This window comes from Budorcas taxicolor, chromosome 20 (genome assembly GCF_023091745.1).
Source record: "Budorcas taxicolor isolate Tak-1 chromosome 20, Takin1.1, whole genome shotgun sequence".
NCBI classification, from domain to species: Eukaryota; Metazoa; Chordata; class Mammalia; order Artiodactyla; family Bovidae; genus Budorcas; species Budorcas taxicolor.
In genome coordinates this window covers 40,330,912-40,356,277 of record NC_068929.1, presented here as the reverse complement: position 1 = coordinate 40,356,277, position 25,366 = coordinate 40,330,912, and the positions used below count along the sequence as shown (strand labels likewise).

At 37.3% G+C, this 25,366-nt stretch overlaps 1 protein-coding gene across 1 annotated transcript in view; it reads left to right on the top strand.

The window, feature by feature from the left end:
• The window catches only part of WDR70 (WD repeat domain 70), a 271,973-nt gene that overhangs the window by 30,263 nt on the left and 216,344 nt on the right, over positions 1-25,366 (top strand). Inside the window, exons 6-7 of the mRNA XM_052659024.1 lie at positions 17,286-17,345; positions 21,380-21,513. Of these exons, the coding sequence (XP_052514984.1) occupies positions 17,286-17,345; positions 21,380-21,513 (194 nt within the window). The remainder of the gene's footprint in view (positions 1-17,285; positions 17,346-21,379; positions 21,514-25,366) is intronic.

The window sequence follows — 25,366 nt, the reverse complement described above, 5'->3', positions numbered from 1 at the left end:
GACAATACAAAGCATAGTTAAGAGCACTGAGGAAGGCAGAGTACTTTCTAACTGACTGTAGGCTCCGCAATTACAGGTTGTTTTAACATATAAGCATTCAGCATTAAATTCTGGTAAACTTTGATCAGTATGAGTATATAGTGAATTAATGAGTAATGAGTATATACTGAATTACAGATTTTGCAGATGTAAAATTTCTTTTAAGTCCATGGAAGCGATGTTAAGGATGTCCCTCATTGAAACCCACTGTCAAATGAAGATCTAGTTAAGTTAGACCAGGTCTTAATTGAAAAAGAGAAAAATGACAAGGATAATCAATTATTTGAATATCATGGGATTAGGAGCCTTGGAGAAAATTCATGAAGGTTTTGAATTTTTCTACTGCAATGCAACCCTCTTAATAATGTTGCCAGAGTTGATCCTATATAGTCTAATGTGCCATTTTACGCTAACTAAATTTTAGTTGGAAAAATTACTCCCCACTTCTCATAAAATAATGCCTGATTCATTTTTGGTTTTTGTAAGATTCAGTGTATTGTAAGATTTGATGAAGTTATGACAACTTTTATTAAAGATTAAACAAACTACCTAAAAATTTAAATTTCATTTTAAGATATTTTAATCAAACCTTTAATGCCCCTCTTTTATAAACATTTAGATATCCCTTTCAATCGACTACTTCTCTTGTAATCATGAAAAAAAGTTATGTTTTTCCTTGTATCTTTTGTTATTTATTATGGCTATGTACTTATCTTCTGAATTCACAGAACCCCTGTTCATTTCTCCAAATACTCTGTTGGACATCTCCTCCTTCCTCAAAATGATTTTTTCCCCTCTACCCAAGGATTTTTTCTATAATCAGTACTTTATGTGAACTAATGAAATCTTTTTTTATTCCTGCCTTGTCTCTTATAATGCTGTGACTTTTCACCCTTTATATTTTTGATTAATATAAAATATAGGCTCAGTGGGTTGCATGTTTATACTTTATAGTTCTATTAATACTACTGTAATTGATCCTTCCAAAGTCCTTCACTTGTTATTTATCTATGTGTAATTTTCCTCTTTTTTATCTTTCACCTTCATTTTTTTTTTTTTCCAATTCCTCATGTGTTCCTGCATATGACTTACCTTTTGGCTTTGTTTCACACGTTTCGTTTTACCTTAAAATTAAGGATAAAAATTGTTTTCAATGTAAAAAAAATTGTTTTCAATTAAAAAAATTGTTTTCAATGTAATTCCCCCCTCCCCATTTTAAACCCTCAATGTGTTACTTTAAAGTATGTGAGTTATAGTCCCTTTTTTTTAATCGATCTCACTTTGTTTTCTTCTGTCTTTCCTACTAGTAAGTATTCTTAAGAACAAGGGTTATGTAATTATATTTTGCACTTCTATGGGTGTTAAAGAAGCTATAGAAACAGACATCAGTTTTTCAGATTAGTAGGTATAAACACAGGATTTAAAAATAAGATACCTCTGTTGATCTTTTGCTCCTTTTTACACGGGTAAAAGTGGGAGATTGGCGTGTGTCAGTTTCGAAAAAGATTTCTTAGTACTTTTAAAGAATTTTTACAAAATCTTTAATATTTACTGAAATTGATTTGTCTTTTAGTAGAATCAGGTACTTGCCTGTCACCAAGATTATAAAGTTTGCACCTGAATACATTTTATATTTTTAAGTGCCAAATTGATAGAATAGCATGAAGGTACACAAGAAAGAAGCACCAACAGAACTTACTTAAAAGAAGTTCTCCTATAGACTTTGATCCTTATTTGGAGGGATGTTTTGTGCATACTCTTGGTGCTGAGTGCTGGAAGTGCAGCTGATTGTGAATTTGAAATAAGACCAAGGCCACCAAGTTGATTTACTTAGTCCAACCAGGCAGCTGTTGGGTGGTAATTTTGCCATTTTACCACTGTTCTCCGTTGAAATCAGGGAGTCTTTATTCACTTTTGCATTCCACGAAGCAAAATGGGTTAAATTTTTTTTTTAAATTAAATGAAGGGAGTTAATGGCATAGTCTTAATACTTTTTACTGTCATAAAATGTGTTGCTCAGAACTTCCCTGGTAGCCTGGTGGTTAAGACTCTGCACTTCCACTGCAGGAAGCATGAGTTTAATCCCCGGTCAGAGGCATTCTACATGCCAAGCAGTGCAGGATAAAAAATGATGCCCAACAAACCAGGAATTCACTGTCACGCCACACTTCACTGTCTGCAGTTCCTTTTGTTTGGTTTATGATAACGAGATAAACATATGCTTAAATCTAGAACCCCAAACAGTAGTGCAGTAAGTGGTGGTACTTCCTTTGTGCTGCGAAGTTCTAAGTATTAAAGGTGAAATAACTTGTTTAATCCTCCTACTTCTATTATCGTCTTTTGACAGATGAGGAAACTGAAACTCAGAGGCACTAACTTATCCAAAGCCATAGTAAACGGTGGAGCCAGTTTTCATATCTAGGGGAATCTACCCCTAAATACCTGTACTTAACCATTATGCCTTCCTTTACCACTAGTCGTGACCTATTCTACTTCTCAAGGTCATCCCTTGTCTCTCCTACACTTGTCTCATGCCCCCTTCGTACCAACTAGGAACTGTCTTTAAAAATGACTACTCTTTCATGCATTCCCACATGCTTTTTCTTCTGTGTGGACCCTGGTCAGGACTTCGCAGCTCCATTCTCTTGGTAGTCTGTAAGTAGTGACCCTGTGGGTGACATTGTGACAGACCTGTCTCTGTTGGTGAAGAACCGTTTCATTTTTCAGGATCCAACTTTTCTCCTTGTGAAAGGAGAGTGTTTTGTCCTTTTAAAAACATTCACTGACGTTTGAATACCTCCTCTTTTGTGCTACTTGTGTGGCACCAGTATATTCCTTTGTTATTTAAAAATTTTTGTAATAGCTTTATTGAGATTTAATTGATACCTTAAAATTCATAATTTTCAGATACACAATTTAGTGATTTTTAGTATAACCATAGAGTTGTGCAACTATCACCACTATCCAATTTTAAAACATTTTTATCCTTCTAAAAAGTCACCTGGTAGCCTTTTACTTTCACTCCTATTCTCCCTCCACTAGTCTGCTTCCAGCTCTTAGCAACCACTAATCTGCTTTCTGTCTCAATGGACCTGCCTATTCTGGACATTTCATATCAATGGAATAATATAATAAGCGGTCTTTTGGAACTGATTTCTTTCACTTAACATAAGTTTTCAAGGTTCATCCATGTTATATAGCATGTGCTTCATTCCTTTGTATTGCCAAATACTGAACTGAATGCTCTTTTATATGGACATCACATTTTAAAAAAATGCATTCATTAGTTGATGAACATCAGATATTTATACTTTTTGGCTATTATGAATAACATTACTATGAATATTTGTCTAAAAGTATTTATACGGATGCATGTTTTGGGGTTTTTTGGGATGTGTATCTAGGAGTGGAATTGTTAGGTCATATGATAATTCTGTGTTTAACAGGAACTGCCAAACTGTTTTCCAAAGTAGTTACGCCATTTTACAATCCCATCAGTAGTCTATGAGGGTTCAGTTTCTCCGTATCCTCACCAACACGTAACTGTCTTTTTGGTTATAACCATCCTAGTGTATGTGATGTGGTATCTCATTGTGGTTTTGATTTATATTTCCCTATAGAGTAATGACGGAGAAGGCAGTGGCACCCCACTCCAGTACTCTTGCCTGGAAAATCCCATGGACAGAGGAGCCTGGTAGGCTGCAGTCCATGGGGTCCCTAAAGAGTCGGACACGACTGAGTGACTTCACTTTCACTTTTCACTTTTTACTTTCCTGCATGGGAGAAGGAAATGGCAACCCACTCCAGTGTTCTTGCCTGGAGAATCCCAGGGACAGGGGAGCCTGGTGGGCTGCCGTCTGTGGGGTCGCACAGAGTCAGACATGACTGAAGTGACTTAGCAGCATAGAGTAATGATGTTGAACACTGTTTCATGTGCTTATCAGTCATTGGTATGTCCTGTTTGGAAAAAGATCTCTTCAGATCTTCTGCCTGTGTTATTTGGGTTATTTGTCTATTTTTTATTAAGTTATAGGGTTCTTTATGTATTCTGGACACAAATTCCTTCTCAGATATATGTTTTGCAAATATTTTCTTTTGTTCTGTGGATTGTTCTGTTACTTTCTTTGATGGTATACTTTCAAGTATAATAATTTAAAATTTTGGTGAAATCTGAGTTTATCTGTTTTTTCTGTTGTTGCTTGTGCTTTTGGTGTCATATCTAAAGGGCCTAACCCAAGGTTGTGAAGATTTACTCCTGTGCTTGCTTGTTTTTTTCTGTGAGTTTTATAGTTTTAGTTCTTAGGTTTAGGTCTTTGGTACATACTGAGTTAATTTTTGTATATGATTTGACATAGGACACTCTTCAGTTATTGTACTTGTCACAACTGATAAAACGATCACTGTTGTGATAGTTATTTTTTTTACAAGTGTGCACCTTCTTTAGTTTCTGAGCTCTGTGAAGACTGTGCCTATGTCTTCCTTATTAGGGGATTCCTGGTGTTTAGCAGAGTACCTGACACTTGGGCTTTATTAGGTATTCCTTATAGTAATTCTTTCTGCGGCTTTGAATGTTTTATCTTGAAGGCACAGAGAAAAAATTTTAAGAGAAGATACAGAATATAGATAGTTAATACATATGTCCTCATATTTTAGAAAGGATGGATAAGCATACTATAATAAATACAAACCCTGATTGTCTATTTTTTCTCATGATTTCATGTTTATTTTCTTTAAATAGACTGTCATTGCTAGGTAATTTATATCTTTAGTTGGAAGGAATATATTTGAGCAGGTACTATATGTCAGACACTGTGCTAAGTACTGAAGATGCAAATAAAATAAGGCTTTGCTGCTAAGTCACTTCAGTCGTGTCCAACTCTGTGCGACCCCATAGATGTCAGCCCACCAGGCTCCCCATCCCTGGGATTCTCCAGGCAAGAACACTGGAGTGGGTTGCCATTTCCTTCTCCAGTGCATGAAAGTGAAAACTGAAAGTGAAGTCGCTCAGTCGTGCCCGACTCTTAGCGACCCCATGGACTGCAGCCCACCACGCTTCTCCATCCATGGGATTTTCCAGGCAAGAGTACTGGAGTGGGGTGCCATTGCCTTCTCCGAAATAAGGCTTAACATATGTCATCAAAGATTTTACATACTAGAAAAGAGATGGGAAATAAAAGTCTGCTTCTCTTCTTGAACTGGAAATGCCCAAGAGCAGTTTAAAATATTTTGTGGCACTAGTGCTATGGAAAGTAGGATGAAGTGTTAATAATGTCTCTGTTCCGTATTTGATGGGATGAATAGGGTGTATAATTGCTAGTGCAAGAATTATAGAATGAGTATGAGAACCTATATAGATTGGGTTTTGGGATGTCTTTAATTTTCACAACCTTTTACAGTTGTATGCAAAGTTACATTAAATCAGATATGGTATCTGTTCTGTAGTGTTGGGTTTTCAAGAGAGCTATGTAGAGAAGGATTAAGATATATATTTTTTCTCACTACCAGGTAAATTTGATGAAAATTTATTATGTCTCAAGTTTCTTTTATTTTCCTAAGTAAATTAAGTCTCACTAATTTGACTGATACCTTGATAATTTTTATAGTTAAAATTAGTACCATCTGTGTATCTTTAACTAAATATGAAAATATTGCCCAAGTAATAACTCAATTTTTATAAAAGACAGTTACGAAATATTAAATGTAACTCACAATATACAGTTGAACTAATTTTGCATTACATATCTAAGATTCTGAAATGTGTTTAAACTTTTCTATCTCATGGCATTTTATACCTGGTCTCAAATGATTTCTCAAATATGTATTTTTAGAATAGAACCTTTATGGCCCCAGGCTTGTACTAATGTCTTTCTTACAGTGGGCTTGCAGTTGTAAAGTGTTTTGGCATATTAACTCTTCTTGTCATTGTACTCTGTGATGCTCACAGGGCGAGTATTGCTACAGAGGAGGCAGTATGTCCTGATGATTATATGCACAGACTTTGGGACCAGACTTCTAAGTTCAGATTTCCACTTAGTTGCTTACCACTTATGTGACCTTGGACAAATTACTTAACCTCTTTTTGCCTCAGTTTCCTCATCTTTCAAATGAGGTGAAAATAGGACCAAAGTTGTTGCTAAGATTAAATGACTTTGTATATATGTGGTGCCTTGAGCAGTGCTTGGTCATAGTATGCATGTATATGCTCACTGTTACTATTATTATTTATATCCAGTAGATGGTTAAGGAAATAGAGGCTCTGTGAAGGAGGGATTTTTTCATTCTTACCACTAGTAAGTAACAGAAACCAAATTCTTATCCTGTTTTTGCCTTGACTCTTTAAAGCAATAGGATTTTTGTTATTAAGTAACTGTTGAATGGGAAATAGATGGGGAAACAGTGGAAACAGTGTCAGACTTTATTTTTTTGGGCTCCAAAATCACTGCAGATGGTAACTGCAGCCATGAAATTAAAAGACCCTTACTCCTTGGAAGAAAAGTTATGACGAACCTAGATAGCATATTCAAAAGCAGAGACATTACTTTGCCAACTAAGGTCCGTCTAGTCAAGGCTATGGTTTTTCCAGTGGTCATGTATGGATGTGAGAGTTGGACTGTGAAGAAAGCTGAGCACCGAAGAATTGATGCTTTTGAATTGTAGAGTTGGAGAAGACTCTTGAGAGTCCCTTGGACTGCAAGGAGATCCAACCAGTCCATTCTGAAGGAGATCAGCCCTGGGATTTCTTTGGAAGGAATGATGCTAAAGCTGAAACTCCAGTACTTTGGCCACCTCATGCGAAGAGTTGAGTAAATTGGAAAAGACTCTGATACTGGGAGGGATTGGGGGCAGGAGGAGAAGGGGACAACAGAGGATGAGATGGCTGGATGGCATCACTGACTCGATGGACGTGATCTGAGTGAACTCCGGGAGTTGGTGATGGACGCGGAGGCCTGGCATGCTGCGATTCGTGGGGTCGCAAAGAGTCGGACACGACTGAGCAACTGAACTGAACTGAACTGGACTGTTGAATGAATGTTTGTATGAATTGGGGGGAAAATTCTATGTTACTTGCAGTTTGGAAGATTGAATTATAGAGTAGGAGTTTTGCTAAATTGAAAGTTAAATTTGACTTCCAAGATTTTCCAATCAAAGAGAAAGATAAATGCTATATGATATCACTTCTGTGTGGAACCTAAAAAATAAAACAAATGAATGGATATGCAAAAGAGAAACAGACTCAGAGATATAGAAAATAAACTTGTGGTACCGAAGGACAGAGAGAAAAGAGGCGGGGCAAACAAGAGGTATTAGATAAACAAATACAAACTGCTATCTATAAAATAAACAAGATTATACTGTATAGCATGAAGAATTATACCTATTATCTTGTAGTAACCTATAATGGAGTATAATCTATAGCAATACTAAATCGCTATGTGTGTGCTCAGTTGCTCAGTCATGTCCTATTTTTTGTGACCCCATGGATGGTAGCCATCCAGGCTTCTCTGTCCATGGAATTCTTCAGGCAAGAATCCTGGAGTGGGTAGACATTCCCTTCTCCAGTGGACCTTCCCGACTCAGGGATCAAACTTGGGTCTCCTGCTTTGCAGGTAGATTCTTTAACATCTGAGCCACCAGGGAGGCCCCAGATATTGGCATTATTGAGCCACAAATCACGGAATGCCTGGGAAATCCTATGAACAGCGGAGCCGGGTGGGCTACAGTCCATGGGGTTACAAAGGCTTTGTACGACTTTGCAACTGAGCACATACACATGATGAGAACATTTAAGCTCTACTCTTTTAGCAAGTTTCAAGTATACAACACAGTGTTATTAACTGTAGTTACCATGCTGAAACTTTGATTCTCTGAAGTCATTTACCTTATAACTAAAACGTTTATACCCTTTGACCAGAAACTTCTAAATTTAACCTGCAGTAACGTTCTACTGATAAAAAAAAAAATTCTAAAACAAATTATGTGATGCTCTGAGAAGTTACAGTTGTGACTAAAGGTATTAGAGAGACATTGAAGGTTCTCTTCTTACCCTCAATCTTTCCCAGCATCAGGGTCCTTTCCAGTGAGTTGGCTCTTTGCGTCAGGTGGCCAAATTTCTGGAGCTTCAGCTTCAGCATCAGTCCTTCCAATGAATATTCAGGAGTAATTTCATTTAGGATTGACTGGTTTGATCTCCTTGCCGTCCAAGAGACTCTCAAGAGTCTTCTCCAGCACCACATTTCAAAAGCATCAGTTCTTTGGCACTCAGCCTTCTTTATGGTCCAACTCTCACATCCACACATGACTACTGGAAAAACCATAGCTTTGACTATACAGACCTTTGTTGGCAGAATGATGTGTCTGCTTTTTAATACACTGTCTAGGTTTGTCATAACTTTTCTTCCAAGGAACAAGCGTCTTTTAATTTCATGGCTGCAGTCACCACCCACTTAAGAGCTGAAATATTCATAAAATTTTAGAGTGTTAGGAAATGATAGAGTATATGTTCATAGTAACTTTGAAAATAAATGTCATTTGATACAAATTCGTTGGCTAATTATCTGCCATTTTTGTATGATAAATAAACATAGAGTATTTGTCTTCTTTGTGTTTATTGCTAATGTCATATTTTTTTAATATGACTTCTGATAAAATATAAGAATGAACTATCCTTTTTAAGTTTCTCAGGCCTACAAGTACAAAAAGTTACTTAACAGTATACTTTTAAGTCACGTTACTAAGAAGTGTTCTCCAAGACTGCAGCTTGCAATAGGGCATAGATGGTTTGAAGGTAATTTAGAAGTGATTTGGGAATACTGCTAATTGAAGGATTGGAACCAGCTGTGAGATTTAGATAGGAAATTGTCTTTCCTTCCTGCAGTATTTTAAACATGTAACTTTACATTTTTGAGGGAAGATTTATTTTGAAGCTTACCTAGCATTTGTTAGCATATTGAGAAGTATTCCGGCTTAATAGTATGCATCATCGGAGAAGGCAGTGGCACCCCACTCTAGTACTCTTGCCTGGAAAATCCCATGGACGGAGGAGCCTGGTAGGCTGCAGTCCATGGGGTCGCTGAGAGTCGGACACGACTGAGCAACTTCACTTTCACTTTTCACTGTCATGCATTGGAGAAGGAAACGGCAACCCACTCCAGTGTTCTTGCCTGGAGGATCCCAGGGACGGTGGAGCCTGATGGGTTGCCGTCTGTGGAGTAGCACAGAGTCAGACACGGCTGAAGCAACTTAGCAGCAGCAGCAGCAGCAGTATGCATCATTTAATCTTTTTTGGTTTGCTCATGTGTGTTGTATCTAGTATAAGGTTTTTTTTTTTTTTAGTTTTGGTAAATTACACGTAATATAAAATTTGCAGTCTTAATCATTTTTAGATGTACAGCTCAGTAGTGTTACATTGTTGTGCAGCCAATCTGCAGAACTTTTTCATTTTTGCAAAACAATCTCTAAGCCCATTAAATGACAACTGTCTATTTCCATCTCTCCCCCAACCCTGGCAACCACTGTACTTTCTGTCTCTATTAATTGACTACTCTAGATACCTCAGATAAGTGCAGTTATACAGTATTTCTTTTTTCCTGAGTTGCTTATTTCACTTAGCATACTGTCCTCCAGGTTCATCCATGTTGTACCATGAGTCAGAATTTCCTTCCTTTTTAAGACTGAGTAATGTTCCTACCTCTCTCTCTATATATAGGTATTTTTGTTATTCCTTCATAAAAAATATGTTACAAAATATGAAAACTGTGAAAATATGGAAAATATAAAAATATAAAAAATATAAAATTCCTTCATAGCAAAAACACACATCATATTTTTGTTATTCCTTCATTTATAGATGGAAATTTGAGTTGCTCCCAACCTTTGACTATAGTGAATAAAGGTGCTTGGAACATACATGTACAAATGCTGCTTTTCAATTATTTTGTGTATATATGCTGATGGAATAGCTGAATTGTATGGGAGTTCTTGTTTAAATTCTTTGAGGAACTACTGTGCTGTTTTCCTTAGCAACTGCACCATTTCCCTCCAGTAATGTATGTGTTCCAATTTTTGTCCATCCTTGCTAACACTTATGTAGTTTTTCTTTCTTTTTCCTTGTTAAATATTAGTATTGCATTGAGTGTGAAGTGGTATCTCATTGTGGTTTTGATTTGGATTTCCCTAAGGATTAGTCTGGTCCCATCACTTCATGGCAAATAGATGGGGAAACAGTGGAAACAGTGTCAGACTTTATTTTTTGGGTCTCCAAAATCATTACAGATGGTGACTGCAGCCATGAAATTAAAAGACGCTTACTCCTTGGAAGAAAAGTTATGACCAACCTAGATAACATTGAAAAGCAGAGACATTACTTTGCCAACAAAGGTCCGTCTAGTCAAGGCTATGGTTTTTCCCATAGCCTTGTCATGTCATATGTGGATATGAGAGTTGGACTGTGAAGAAAGCTGAGCACTGAAGAATTGATGCTTTTGAACTGTGGTGTTAGAGAAGACTCTTGAGAGTCCCTTGGACTGCAAGGAGATCCAATCAGTCCATCCTAAAGGAGACCAGTCCTGGGTGTTCATTGGAAGGACTGATACTGAGGCTGCAACTCCAATACTTTGGCTACCTGATGCGAAGAGTTGAAAAAGACTGTGATGCTAGGAGGGATTGGAGGCAAGAGGAGAAGGGGGTGACAGAGGATGAGATGGCTGGATGGCATCACTGACTCGATGCACATGAGTTTGGGTGAGCTCCGGGAGTTGGTGATGGACAGGGAGGCCTGGCGTGCTGCAATTCCTGGGGTCGGAAGGAGTCAGACATGACTGAGCGACTGAACTGAACTGAAGGATTAATGATATTGAGTATCTTCTCATATGCTTGTTGGTCATCTGTGTATCTTCTTTGGAAAAAGTAACTATTCAATTCCTTTGCCATATTTTGAATTGGGTTTTTTTGGTGTTGTTTTTGAGTCATAGAAGTTTTTAATTTATTCTGAATATTAATACCATATCAGATATATGTATTGCAAATGTTTCCTCCCATTCTGTATGTTGCCTTCTCACTGTGTTAACTGTCTCTTTTGATGCCTTGGTGATTTTTTTGAAATCTCAAATCTTGTTATATTACTCTACATGTCTCAGAGCTAAAATTTCAGATTCTTGGCATTGTATACAGTTTGGCTCATAACTGACTCTCTGGACTAACTAACTTTCTGGGTTAACAGTAACTAACACACTTCCCTTTTCGTTGCCTGGAAATTTAAACTCCACCCAGGCAAAACTGTTTGCAGTTGAGAAAGTGTCAAGAGCCATCTTATTCTATCCTAGATGTCCTCCGCTTTTACCTAGGGAACTTCTGTTTTTCCAGAGGCGTCTCAAACATCTTTTTCATGAAACCTTTTCTAATCACTCTCTACTTTCCTAGGCACATGGAATTCCTAGGCGTAATGGAATTGAGTGCTGAACGCTGTGTATCCTTCTGCCATAGCCTCTGAAAGATTTTAGTTTGCTTATTTGTTTACCTATTTGTTTTATTTTGTTAGATTGAGTTCTTTGTGAGCAAAGTCTTTGTTATTGGTCTTTTTATCTTTAACTTAGTTCCTGATATGTTGTATATGATTAAACACTCAATAAATGTTAAGTGAATGTGTGATTAGTAAGTGAATGAGTAAATGAATTAATTCTAAGAGTTACAACAGAATGGACTCTAATTCTGGTTGCTTGTGATAATCCAAGCTAGGTTTCAACAGTACATGAAACTGGAACTTCCAGATGTATAAGCTGGATTTAGGAAAAGCAGAGTAACCAGAGATCAAATTGCCAACATCCTTTGGATCAAGCAAGAGAATTCCAGAAAAATGTCTACTTCTGCTTCATTGATTACATTAAAGCCTTTGACTATGTGGATCACAACAAACTGGAAATTCTGAAAGAAATGGGAATACCAGACCACCTTACCTGCCTCCTGTGAATCCTGTTTGCAGGTCAAGAAGCAACAGTTAGAACTGGACATGGAACAATGGACTGGTTGCAAATTGGGAAAGTAGTATGTCAAGGCTGTATATTGTCACCCTGCTTATTTAACTTATATGCAGAGTACATCAAGTGAAATGTTGGACTGGATGAAGCACAAGCTGGAATCAAGATTACAGGGAGAAATAACAATAACCTCAGATATGCAGATAACACCACCATTATGGGAGAAAGCAAAGAAGAACTAAAAGAGCCTCTTGATCAAAGAGAAAGAAGAGAGTGAAAAAACTGGCTTACAACTCACAATTCAGAAAACTAATATGGCATCTGGTCCCATCACTTCATGGCAAATAGATGGGGCAACAATGGAAATAGCGACAGACTTTATGTTCCTGGACTCCAAAATCATTCTGGACAGTGGCTGCAGCCGTGAAATTAAAAGATGCTTGTTCTTTGGAAGAAAAGCTATGACCAACCTAGACAATGTATTAAAAAGCAGAGACATCACTTTGCCAACAAAGGTCTCTACAATGAAAATTATAGTTTTTCACGTAAGGATGTAGTCATGTATGGATGTGAGAGTTGGACCACAAAGAAAGCTGAGCACTGAGGAATTGATGCTTTCAAATTGGGGTGTTGGAGAAGACTCTTGGAAGTCCCTTGCACTTCAAGGAGAGCCAACCAGTCAATCCTAAAGGAAATCAGTCCTGAATATTCTCTGAAACGATGGGTACTGAAGCTGCAATACTTTGGCCACCTGATAATAAGAACTGGGAAAGACCCTGATACTGGGAAAAATTAAAGGCAGGAGGAGGAGGGAACAACAGATGATGAGATGATTGGATGAAATCACTGACCCAATGGACATGAATTTGAGCAAGCTCTGGGAGTTGGTGAAGGACAGGAGAGCCTGGCATGCTGCATTTCATGATGTCACAAAGAGTCAGACACGACTGAGTGACTAAACAGAGAACAACAACAATGGTACTGCACTGGTAACTATTTCCAGAGTGGTTCCTGGGAGAAAGTAGCACTCATTTTCAAGCTCCTTTATGGAAATCTCCATTTTCTGCCACAACCACTAGCTGCTTTGTGGTAGACGTTTATTACTGATTAGACTTTTACTCCTTGGAAGGAAAGTTATGACCAACCTAGACAGCATATTCAAAAACAGAGACATTACTTTGCCAACAAAGGTCCATCTAGTCAAGGCTGTGGTTTTTCCTGTGGTCGTGTGTGGATGTGAAAGTTGGACTGTGAAGAAAGCTGAGCACCGAAGAATTGATCCTTTTGAACTGTGGTGTTGGAGAAGACTCTTGAGAGTCCCTTGGACTGCAAGGAGATCCAACCAGTCCATCCTAAAGGAGATCAGTCCTGGGTTTTCTTTGGAAGGACTGATGCTAAAGCTGAAACTCCAATACTTTGGCCACCTGATGTAAAGAGTTGACTCATTGGAAAAAACTCTGATACTGGGAGGGATTGGGGGCAGGAGGAGGAGGGGACGACAGAGGATGAGATGGCTGGATGGCATCACTGACTCGATGGACATGAGTTTGGGTGAACTCCGGGATTTGGTGATAGACAGGGAGGCCTGGCGTGCTGCAGTTCATGGGGTTGCAAAGAGTTGGACATGACTGAGCGACTGAAGTGAACTGAGACTTTTTATTTTGGCTCAAAGTACTGTATATATCTAACTTTTAAAATTTATGACAAATTTATTCCAGAAAGGTTATTAATGATTTTCAGTTCTTTTGAAAACACTGTAAGGATGTATGTACATCAGATGGAATTGCTCATGTTATTCCAGATATGTTTGCTATCATTGTTCTTACTGAGGTAAACAAAAGAGCCTGGGAAATGATCCTTTGGTTGGCATTTAAAATCAAACCAAAACAGAAACTGGTATCTTTTCCCATCTTCCATTAAGAGTGTAGCTATTGTTATGAATTTTGGCAATAAATGACTTCATTGAGGTCTTGTAGTTTATGATGTCCTCTGCCAGGGAAATCTTGAAAATGTTTTACTGTTAGAGCAAATTTCACACTAAGCCATATTTCAAAAAAGTCGTTAATAAAAGTTCTGGACAAAGAACAGTCACCATCAAGTGATATGCCACCAAAAGACGGATTGCTACTATTTTAGATGATTTAGTTGTGCCAATTACATGGGCTTTTTATGAGTTATGCCCTACATGATTTCCAGTAAAACTTTGATTTTAGATGTAAACAATATCTATTTAAATATTTAATTTACTCCTAATGTAAATACTAAGTTGTTCTGTGTTCTTGTAAGTTTTTTCCTTAAATGTCAAAAATTGTCTATATATAGGCACATTCTGCATTGAACTCAGTGAAATAATTTTCATCCTTCCTTTTGGTGACAGTGTTTCTCTTTCCTGAGTGATAAAATAGTCATTGGTTATGAAATGATAGTAATAGATTCTTCTCTAAGTAAAACATTTGAACTGTTCTCCTGTTTCTTGTAAGAGTACTTAGCACCTTTATATGAGTTTTTATTACTTACACATATTGTCAACTGCAAAGGAAGCAGTGGTTTACATAATTAATATAGAGGTAGTCCAGAATTCATTTGTTCAAGTTTTAAATTATTTTGAAATTTGTGTTGGAATATTGGTATATCTGAGATTGGTGTGTGTAGGGCTTTCTAAGAGATGGTGAACCATTCTGTAATATCTTTGTCTTGAAATAAACTGCAGGCTCTCCTGTAGCTCCTTGGGTTACTGTGAGGTCAGTGTTTTTGTGCCGCACCTCTGGGTTCCTGATCTTCTTTACTGATCTGTGGTGCTAATGAACTATAGCTACTTTCAGAGGCAAGCAAGTCTAAAACAAAACCACCTTTATTTCTCTATACTTGCAACTTTATATGTACTTTTTTAGTCTGGGACAGGATCATTTGGTCTTCAAAGGTTTTTACTTTTGGAAAATTGCCAGTTATCTTTGACTGTCACTCAGCAGACTCACCTGATGCATAGCACCTACCTGTTCTTCTTTATAGACATGTAAATTAAAGATTATCTAATGTGATTTACAAGGTAGACATTGTAACGGCCATTAATTCGCTCTAATGTGTGTGTGCCTGCCATATACCAGGTGTTTTATAGATTAGGAACCTAGAGACAATATGTGTGTGTGTGTGTGTGTGTATGTGTGTGTACTCAGTCTTTGAGAAGCATCTGTTTTGCAGTTTGATTAGGGAATGGTGTGTAGAGAGAGACATCAAAAACTACAGTGTATTATGATAGGTTCTGTGGGGCTTCCCAGGTGGCTCAGTGGGTACAGAGTCCACCTGCAATGCAGGAGATGCATGCAGACATGGTTTTGATCCCTGAATTGGGAAGATCCCTGGGAGGAGGGTGTGGCAACCCATTCCTGTATTCTTGCCTGGAGAATCCCATAGACAGAGGAGCCTGGTGGGCTACAGTCCACGGGGTCACAAAGAGTCGGACACAACTGAAGCAATTGAGCATGTGTACAGGAGACAAGGTGAGGTTGTTATGGGAGTACAGTATTCTTGCCTGGAGAATCCCCATGGACAGAGGAGCCTGGCGGGCTACAGTCCATGAGGTAGCAAAGAGTTGGACACGACTGAGTGACTAAGCATAGCACAGCACAGAAGGGTTATTTAACTCAGAGTTTGAAATGTTGAGAAGTGCTTCCAGGAGTAGGTCACATCTGAATTGAGTCTTAAAGGGTGAGTAGAAATTAGCCAAATAAAGAGGAGGAGAAGCCTAGAAATAGACTAATATGACCAGAGAGACAGGAGCTATGGGTTAGAATAAATGGTGGCTGTCACTTATTGAGCACCTACTTTGTGCCAGACTCTGTATTATGACCTTTACAACACTTACTTCACAATAACGTAAGGGGCAGATGTTGTTATCCTCTTCGCAAATAAGGAAACTGAGAGTCATTACTCTTCTGAGGTTATGACAGGGTTAATGAGTTTCAGAGCTTGATTTTAAAACCCTAGATTTTCTGGCTTTTTGTCAAGGCTGATTCCTCCCAAGAAGGAACATTTTTCAAGCTGGAGGAAATAGTTACGAAGTTATCATGCTGATGAAAAGTCAGATATGCAGGTTAAGGTCTGTGAAGTGTCCTGGGGCATTAATAGTATTTATTCATTCAAGAAATATTTACTAAGAGTCCCTTAAGTGCTAAAAACTCTGCTAGGAATTAGGAATTAAATGACAAATGCTTAAATGGTAGAGGCAGAAGGTGAAAGAAAGTAGAGGCACTGAGTGTAAATGTAGTGTAAGGAAAGAAAAGATAAAAGATAATGATACAGCAGTAAACATAGGGGGAAATTAGTGTGCGTGTTTTAATGTGGGAAGTACTTTAATTGTTCATGTGCTGAGAAGAAAGAGCCATAGTAGGGGAAAGATGTAAGATAAACTAGAATGAACTGGTGATTGATTGGTTCATCAATGATCCTGAAGAAGGAGGGAAGTCAGAAACCAAAGTCTGTAGATTGCACATGTTTAATTAAGTAGATTGCAAGATAATCCTAGCATGAAATTGTAATGACTGTATAATTTTAATATAGATACCCTACACTTGGATAATGGAGACTTGATTAAACAATGAAACTTCTTATGTAAATGATCACTGTGACCTCTTATATCTGGTTTATGCATCCATTGTCTCTGTCCCTCCGTTGTTCTGTCCATACCCTTTTTAACATAGCATGCCGAGTTATTGGTGTTTCCCTCTTGGGAGGGGAGATGAATAGAGGCTGTGTCTATTGCTACTTAGCATCTGGTATAATCTCACTTTAATAAAGGCTTTTTGAATTGATCAGTCACTGAATTCCGTATTTGTACCATTTGAATATTAGGTTTTTGTTTTTTAATCTTTTATGGGTTAAAAGGTATATATCCTGTGCAAATTCTAAGACAGATGTGTTGTCTCTTATAAGTTAAGTGCATAAATACTTTAAGGTATGCCCAAGTACCAATGAAAAGAGGACTATAAGAATTTTCTGTATGGAGAGGATCTTAAAGTTTCATACAACCTAAAGAATTTCTTAGGTTTAGCTTTTTAGAGATATAAGATAAATTTATTATCAGCTCAGAGTGACCAATTGTAATCTATCTAGAAGTTCAGAAATGATACACTCACACTTTTCATTTCCAATTTTTTAAAGTTTTGTGTTAAAAAGCCATTGATGCAATTTTCAAAAATTAAATTTCCTGTGAATGTATGTAGTTCCTCTCAAATACAGTATATTACTTTTTAATGTCATGGAATTTTCTTTTTTCAGAATCCTGTCCGAAAGATCCCTGACTCACATGAAATAACCCTAAAGCATGGCACCAAGACAGTAAGTTTTAAAAATTTAATTATTTTCTCTCAATAACAGGGCTCTCATGGAAAAGTGAACTAATATGATATACTTATATTAAGGCCATTATACAATCAACTGATATCACAAAGAAATTGTGATAGACATTTCCTTAATGATGGACATTAAGGAAAACAGATTACCTTTCTCTTCAGTCAAAATAGCCATTACATTTCATTTAAAATAGGAACACTTATTCATTAAGGAAATTGCTATTGTTAAGGAAATTGTCATTGTTATTGTTGGCTTTAAAATCTCTTTTTTCAATATAGGAACACTGTAAATGAAAGAAAGAAATGAAACTCAAATACTTATTTTTAATTATAGTGTGGGAAAATTTCTCATTACCCTTAGCTTCATTTCTGTATCAGTAAGAGGCCTGACTTCATTTTTTAGGTGGATGTTGAGATAAGAAATGAACATAAGCTTAGTATGACTGTAAAGATTACATTCCTTAGATTTGTGGATTATATTTTATAATTGTCACATTTATTTATGTTATTTAAAAGTTCAGTTCAGTTCAGTCACTCAGTCGGACACGACCCCATGAACTGAAGCACGCCAGACCTCCCTGTCCATTACCAACTCCCAGAGTCCACCCAAACCCATGTCCATTAAATTGGTGATGCCATCCAACCATCTCATCCTCTGTCGTCCCCTTCTCCTCCTGCCCTCAATCTTTCCCAGGATCGGGGTCTTTTCAAGTGAGTCAGCTCTTTGCATCAGGTGGCCAAAGTATTGGAGTTTCAGCTTCAATATCAGTCCTTCCAATGAACACCCAGGACTGATCTCCTTTAGGATGGACTGGTTGGATCTCCTTGCAGTCCAAGGGACTCTCAAGAGTCTTCTCCAACACCACAGTTCAAAAGCATTTTACATTTTTAATTTAAAAATTAAAGCAGTGTAAAAATTTGGAGGTATAAGATGAAATCATTTTGCCAAGTCACTTCAGTCATGTCCAACTCTTTGCGACCTCATGGACTGTGCGACCTCGTGGGCTGGAGCCCACCAGGCTCCTCTGTCCTTGAGATTTCCCAGCAAGAATACTGGAGTGGGTTGCCATTTCCTTCTCCAGGGAATCTTCTTGACCCAGGGATGGAATCCACGTTTCTTAAGTTTCCTGCATTGGCAGGTGGGTTCTTTATCACTAATGCCACCTATCTTATTGTAAAAAAAAATTTAATAGTATTTTATTAAAAATGATAGTTGAGTGAATGAAACTTGCTTGTGAATGAATAAAAGAATAAATTTATCTTGGTTTCACTTTATAATGAAGCAACCTTTTTTTCTAATAGATGTCTGACATGTAAAGAAGTAAAATCCCATAATGAGGCAGAAAAATATCAATCAGTAGAAATAGGTCCAGAAATAATGCAAATGATAGAATTAATAGCCATGCATGCTAAAATAGTGATATTCTCCCCACTGAAATTTTTACTTTTGAAAATACTGTTTCCATAAAATGGTTATAAAGTACAGTGGGTTTATTATTATTTTAAATGAAGTAAACAATAAATATTATAAATGTCTTAATTTTGCTTTTGCTATGGTAAATATTGACACACATAACTTGCATAAACAGATATTTTTAGGGGTTCTCAAAAGATTTTGAGTGTAAAAGGTCTTGAAACCAAAATATCTGAGAATTGCTGCCTTTCATTGCTGCCATTTCCATCTAGTTCTTTACACTATACCTACTTTTTATTAAATCACATTTTTATATTTTTATTCTGAAATCATGAAAGAATTTTACTACTTTTCATGTTTTTCAGTAAATAAATTATAGACTACTGGAAAATCCCATGGACAGAGGAGCCTGGTAGGCTGCAGTCCATGGGGTCACTAAGAGTTGGACACGACTGAGCGACTTCACTTTCATGCACTGGAGAAGGAAATGGCAACCCACTCCAGTGTTCTTGCCTTGAGAATCCCAGGGATGGGGGAGCCTGGTGGGCTGCCGTCTGTGGGGTCACACAGGGTCGGACACAACTGAAGTGACTTAGCAGCAGTAGCAGCAGTACTTAAAAAGGAAGCTTTCCTGTCATTTAGAGATTTTTGCAACAGATAGTTCTGTTAATAACAGATAAATAATACATTTTATTTAAATATTCATATTTTTCAATGCAAATTTTGTCTTAAAAAATGTGTATAATTAAAATTAAAAAAATAAATTATACAGTTTAAACAATACTTTGTTATTTTACACATTAAAAATCAGAGCTTCTAGTTGTACTATTAGGTTAACTAATTTTTTTTTTTTTGCAGTCCTGCCTTTGCACATGTATTTCAATTTGGAAATAGGTCTTTTTTTATATGTCTGTTTCAAATATGTCTGTTGTTTTTTTTTAAACTAGTTTTTGTAAAAATGTTTACACATTCACAGAATTATAGAGAATACTGAAAGGAATTCCCATATATTTGTCTCTGAGCCTTACCAATTGTTGACATAAGGCCTATCTTGTTTCCTGTATACTTTACAATTCTAATAAACCTCCTTTCCCCGATGCCATCTGCCTACCTTGTGGGGTTGTTTTAAGTAAATTCCAGATTTCTTATGATTTCTTCTGTAACTTAACTTTTTATGTCTATTTAGAGAATTCATTTATAGTAACTTTCTGTATGGGCTGCCCTTTATTTCAAACTGTGATCCTTTTTCTGTCTCATATATGATCAGTTCAGTTCAGTCGCTCAGTCGTGTCCGACTCTTTGCGACCCCATGAATTGTAGCATGCCAGGCCTCCCTGTCCATCACCAACTTCCGGAGTTCAAACTCACGTCCATTGAGTTGGTGATGCCATCCAGCCGTCTCATCCTCTGTCGTCCCCTTCTCCTCCTGCCCCCAATTCCTCCCATCATCAGAGTCTTTTCCAATGAGTCAACTCTTCGCATCACGTTTATTATGCAGTCAAAATGCAGTTCTTTCCTTCTGAGAGGCAGTAGATCTAGGGACTAACTACTTTGATGAGAATGTTAAATACAGCTCAAAAACAGTGAGCTACACATTGGATATTTGTATGTGAGTTGGACCTCAGAAAGTTAACAGGGAAAGCAAATAGTTTATGGAACCAGTATAAGTGATATTATAATGTGGCTAGTTACTTATAAACTCATGTTTAAAAATAATTATTTAAGGTGACTATACTTAGCGTCATTTAGCCATATTCACAAGATAATAATTTCCACTTTGCTCTGTTTTGTTAAATTGATTTATGGTTCCTAGTCACATGACTCATTTTGGTAATTTTAGGTTCATGTGTTCTTCCTTTAGTAACAGTCAAACAATCTTAAAAGGCTTTCTCAAAATCTTTTACTGAAAAAGTGAATTGTTTTTAAGATACCTACTTATATTCTAAGGCAACTTAGTGTATCATATGAAATTGCAGTGATAGCTATTCAGAGTACATGGTAGAGAAGCTGGGATGAAGCTGGTGATTAGATTAAATTAAAATAGATAGCCAGTGGGAGTTTGTATGTCCCAGGGAACCCAAAGCTGGTGCTCTGTGACAACCTGGAGGGATAGGGTGGGGAGGGAAGAGGGAGGGGTTTCAGGAGGAAGGGGACAAATGTATGCCTATGGCTGATTCATGTTGATGTATGGCAAAACCCATCACAATATTATAATTATCCTCCGATTAAAATAAACTAAAAAAATATTTTCTTGTATTTCAAGGAAATAATACTCATAATAACAAAGTCAAATGATTTAGAAGGTGCTGTCCATTTTTACTTTTCATAAGTAACAGCAGTTAGTGATCTGTATATTCAGCACCTATAAGTTAGGAAGTAGGGTTAGAGAGGAGAAGGAAATGGCAACCCACTCCAGTATTCTTGCCTAGAGAATCCCATGGACAGGGGAGCCTGGTGGGCTGCCATCTATGGGGTTGCACAGAGTCAGACACGACTGAAGTGACTTAGCAGCAGCAGAAGGGTTAGAGAAAGGAAATGGGGGTTATAATAGACTATAAATAGTTTCTCACCGTTTAATTTTTTTTTTTTTTTTTTTTTAATAACAGGTTTCTGCTTTGGGTCTGGATCCCTCAGGTGCCCGTTTGGTGACTGGAGGATATGACTATGATGTTAAATTTTGGGATTTTGCTGGAATGGATGCTTCTTTTAAGGCATTTAGATCCCTTCAGCCCTGTGAATGGTATGTATTATGCAACTTAATATCTTCATTTTTGAAGACAGAGTCTCTGGTCATTTGAATTCCATTTATGAGATTTTTATCAGAATACTGTACGTTTACATGACTGTATTCTACCTTCCTTATTCAGATGAAAGGAAAGTGTACCTTTTATTGTAGTAAGTTCCCTTTAGTTACATGAATCTGTTCTAAAAACATTTTCTGTCTTTTGTTGTGTGTTTTTTTTTTTAATACGTTTATTTGGAAATTGTTACTTTGTCTAGTTTAAAACACTTCAGCAGCTACTGTGTAATATTATATATATGTGTATAGCATATGTTAAGCCAATAGGCAAGTGCTAGGGGATGCTGCACTGTGCAGGTACGGTCAGCTGGCACTGTATCATAAAGGGCTTTACGTGTTGCTACTGTAAGCCACCCTCTTGTTTCTGTTTTTGACCATCTTTGATCTTTTAGCTTATTGGATATCAGAAACGGATTTTATTGGTGAAACTTGTTAACTTGCATGATGTATATTGTAAATGAGCTTTCAATGATGAGATTTAAAAATATTCAAGATATGTGGATTAGCTGAAGTTATTCAGACCCAGTTTCACTCTTACGTCAATGGGGTATAAATCTAGTTTTGTCTTCAACTGGAACTTGTAGGGTTAATGTCTTTTTGCTTAATGTCCACTTGTAAATTCTGGGTTCCATTAACTGTATGGAGAAAGTTCCTGTCTCTGGACTGTTGAGCGTTTGCTTCTGTGAACCTTTTGTAATGAAAGTGTTGGTTAAAGCATCTAAACGAGATGCCAGGATTTTTCTGCAGCCTCTCTGAGGTAAAGATTTGAAAATTCGCTTAATAGATCATGTCAAATAAATAATCAATTGGAAAGCAAAAGACAACAAAAACAAAAACAAACAAAGCCCTCCAGTATCTCCAGTGATGGCTGTATTTAAAATAGCTCTGATGATTTAAAATAGTGATATTCATCTTGAGTTAGTATGATGACCTTTTGAAAATGTACATAAAATATGTTGTTTATATCCCTTTTTCCCACATAATAGTCTCTCAGTACATAAAGGGATTATGCTTTCCTTCTATCTTTCCAGCTATTAGGTGACTTGTTCAGGACTATCCAGTGCCTTTTTTTTTTTTTAATTTGTATGTACCAGGTCTTAGTTGCAGCATGTGGGATCAGTTCCCTGGGTTCCCCAGGGATGGAACCCAGGTCGCCTGCATTGAGAGCGTGGAGTCTTAGCCACTGGACCACCAGGGAAGTCCCTATTCAGTGTTTTGTTAATAATCAGCTCTGAAGAGAATACATGTCTCATGAATTTCAAGCCAGTGCTCTATTATTTATTAAAATGTGTCATTTGCTACACTGTTACAATTGAAAATGCAGAAAGAAGCCAAGAATAAGCCTATTTTCTCTTCTGGAATTAAATTGTTGCATCCTGTATGTAATTTTGAGCTATCAAGGTTTAGATGGGAAGAAATAGAATTCTTGACAACATATAAAATTAATATAAAACTCTAAAATTCAAGCTTTTAGAAAAATTTTAGAAAAGGCAGAGGAACCAGAGATCAAATTGCTGACATCCGCTGGATCATGGAAAAAGCAAGAGAGTTCCAGAAAAAAATCCATTTCTGCTTTTATTGACTATGCCAAAGCCTTTGACTGTATGGATCACAATAAACTGTGGAAAATTCTGAAAGAGATGGGAATACCAGACCACCTAACCTGCCTCTTGAGAAATCTGTATGCAGGTCAGGAAGCAACAGTTAGAACTGGACATGGAACAGCACACTGGTTCCAAATAGGAAAAAGAGTACGTCAAGGCTGTATATTGTCACCCTGCTTATGTAACTTGTATGCAGAGTACATCATGAGAAACACTGGACTGGAAGAAACACAAGCTGGAATCAAGATTGCCGGGAGAAATATCAATAACCTCAGATATGCAGATGACACCACCCTTATGGCAGAAAGTGAAGAGGAACTAAAAAGCCTCTTGATGAAAGTGAAAGAGGAGAGTGAAAAAGCTGACTTAAAGCTCAACATTCAGAAAACGAAGATCATGGCATCTGGTCCCATCACTCCATGAGAAATAGATGGGGAAACAGTGGAATCAGTGTCAGATTTTATTTTGGGGGGCTCCAAAATCACTGCAGATGGTGATTGCAGCCATGAAATTAAAAGACGCTTACTCCTTGGAAGAAAAGTTATGACCAACCTAGATAGCATATTGAAAAGCAGAGACATTACTTTGCTGACTAAGGTCCGTCTAGTAAAGGGTATGGTTTTTCCAGTGGTCATGTATGGATGTGAGAGTTGGACTGTGAAGAAGGCTGGACGCCGAAGAATTTATGCTTTTGAACTGTGGAGTTGGAGAAGACTCTTGAGAGTCCCTTGGACTGCAAGGAGATCCAACCAGTCCATTCTGAAGGAGATCAGCCCTGGGATTTCTTTGGAAGGAATTATGCTAAAGCTGAAACTCCATTACTTTGGCCACCTCATGTGAAGAGTTGACTCATTGGAAAATACTTTGATGTTGGGAGGGATTGGGGGCAGGAGGAGAAGGGGACGACAGAGGATGAGATGGCTGGATGGTATCACTGACTCAATGGACATGAGTCTGAGTGAACTCTGGGAGTTGGTGATGGACAGGGAGGCCTGGTGTGCTGCGATTCATGGGGTCGCAAAGAGTCGGACACGACTGAGCGACTGAACTGAACTGAACTGAACTGAACTGAAAATTGCAAATGTTATGTGAATATTACTCCTTTAAATCATGACAGCTATTTAACTTTGCCATCACTTGCTCCTGATTGCTAAGTAATGTGAACTGTCTCTGCTTTTTATGATTTTTTTTTTGACTCGTGCGTATATGGTAAGTTGCTTCAGTCATGTCCAACTCTGTGTGATCCTATGGACTGTAGCCTGCCAGGCTCCTCTGTCCATGGGATTCTCCAGGCAAGAATCCTCCATGAGATTCTCCAGGCGAGAATCCTGGAGCGGGTTGCCATTTCCTCTTCCAGGAGATCTTCCCAGCCCAGGGATCAAATCTTTGTTCCCTGCAGTTTCTGGCATTGGCAGGCAGACTCTCTACTGCTGAACCACTGGGGAAGCCTTTTATTGACTCAGTGTATATTTCATATTTTATTTACCTATTCATCTATAATTCACTTTTTACTGTAAATAATTTCAAATGGAGAGACACATAGATTAGTATAATAGCCATCTATTCTACCTAGATTTAGCAGTTATAAATATTTATTTATTTATTTATTTCAGCTTTTTTTTGTAATTTTTGAATTATTTAAAAGTGAAGACACTGTTTTTATATGACAAAACAGAGACAGACTCATGGATGGGGAGACTCAACCAGTGAGGAGTAGGGAGAGGGGTAACATAGGGGTATGAGATTAAAGGGATTCAGACTACTGTGAATAAGATAAATAGACAACAAAGGTATATTATATAACATAAGGAAATATAGCCATTAGTTTGTAGTAATTTTAAATGGAGTATAATCCATAAAATATTGAATTGCTCTGTTATATACCAAAAACTAATATTAAAAATCAGCTATAATATTAAAAAAAACACAGACCTTTCACTTTGAAATACTTCAGTGTGTTCCCTTTAAAATGACAGATGCTTTCTATGTAAATGTAGTTCCATTATTACTTTTAACAAAATTCTTTAGAATTCCTCAGTATTTCTAATTAACATTCCGTATTTAAATTTCCTCATTTGCTCTCAAAATGTGTTTTAATGCTGGTTTGTCAGACATGGATCCAATCAAGTAATACACAACACATCTTTTTTGTACCTCTCTTACTTATCTTTTAATCTACAGTGACCTTT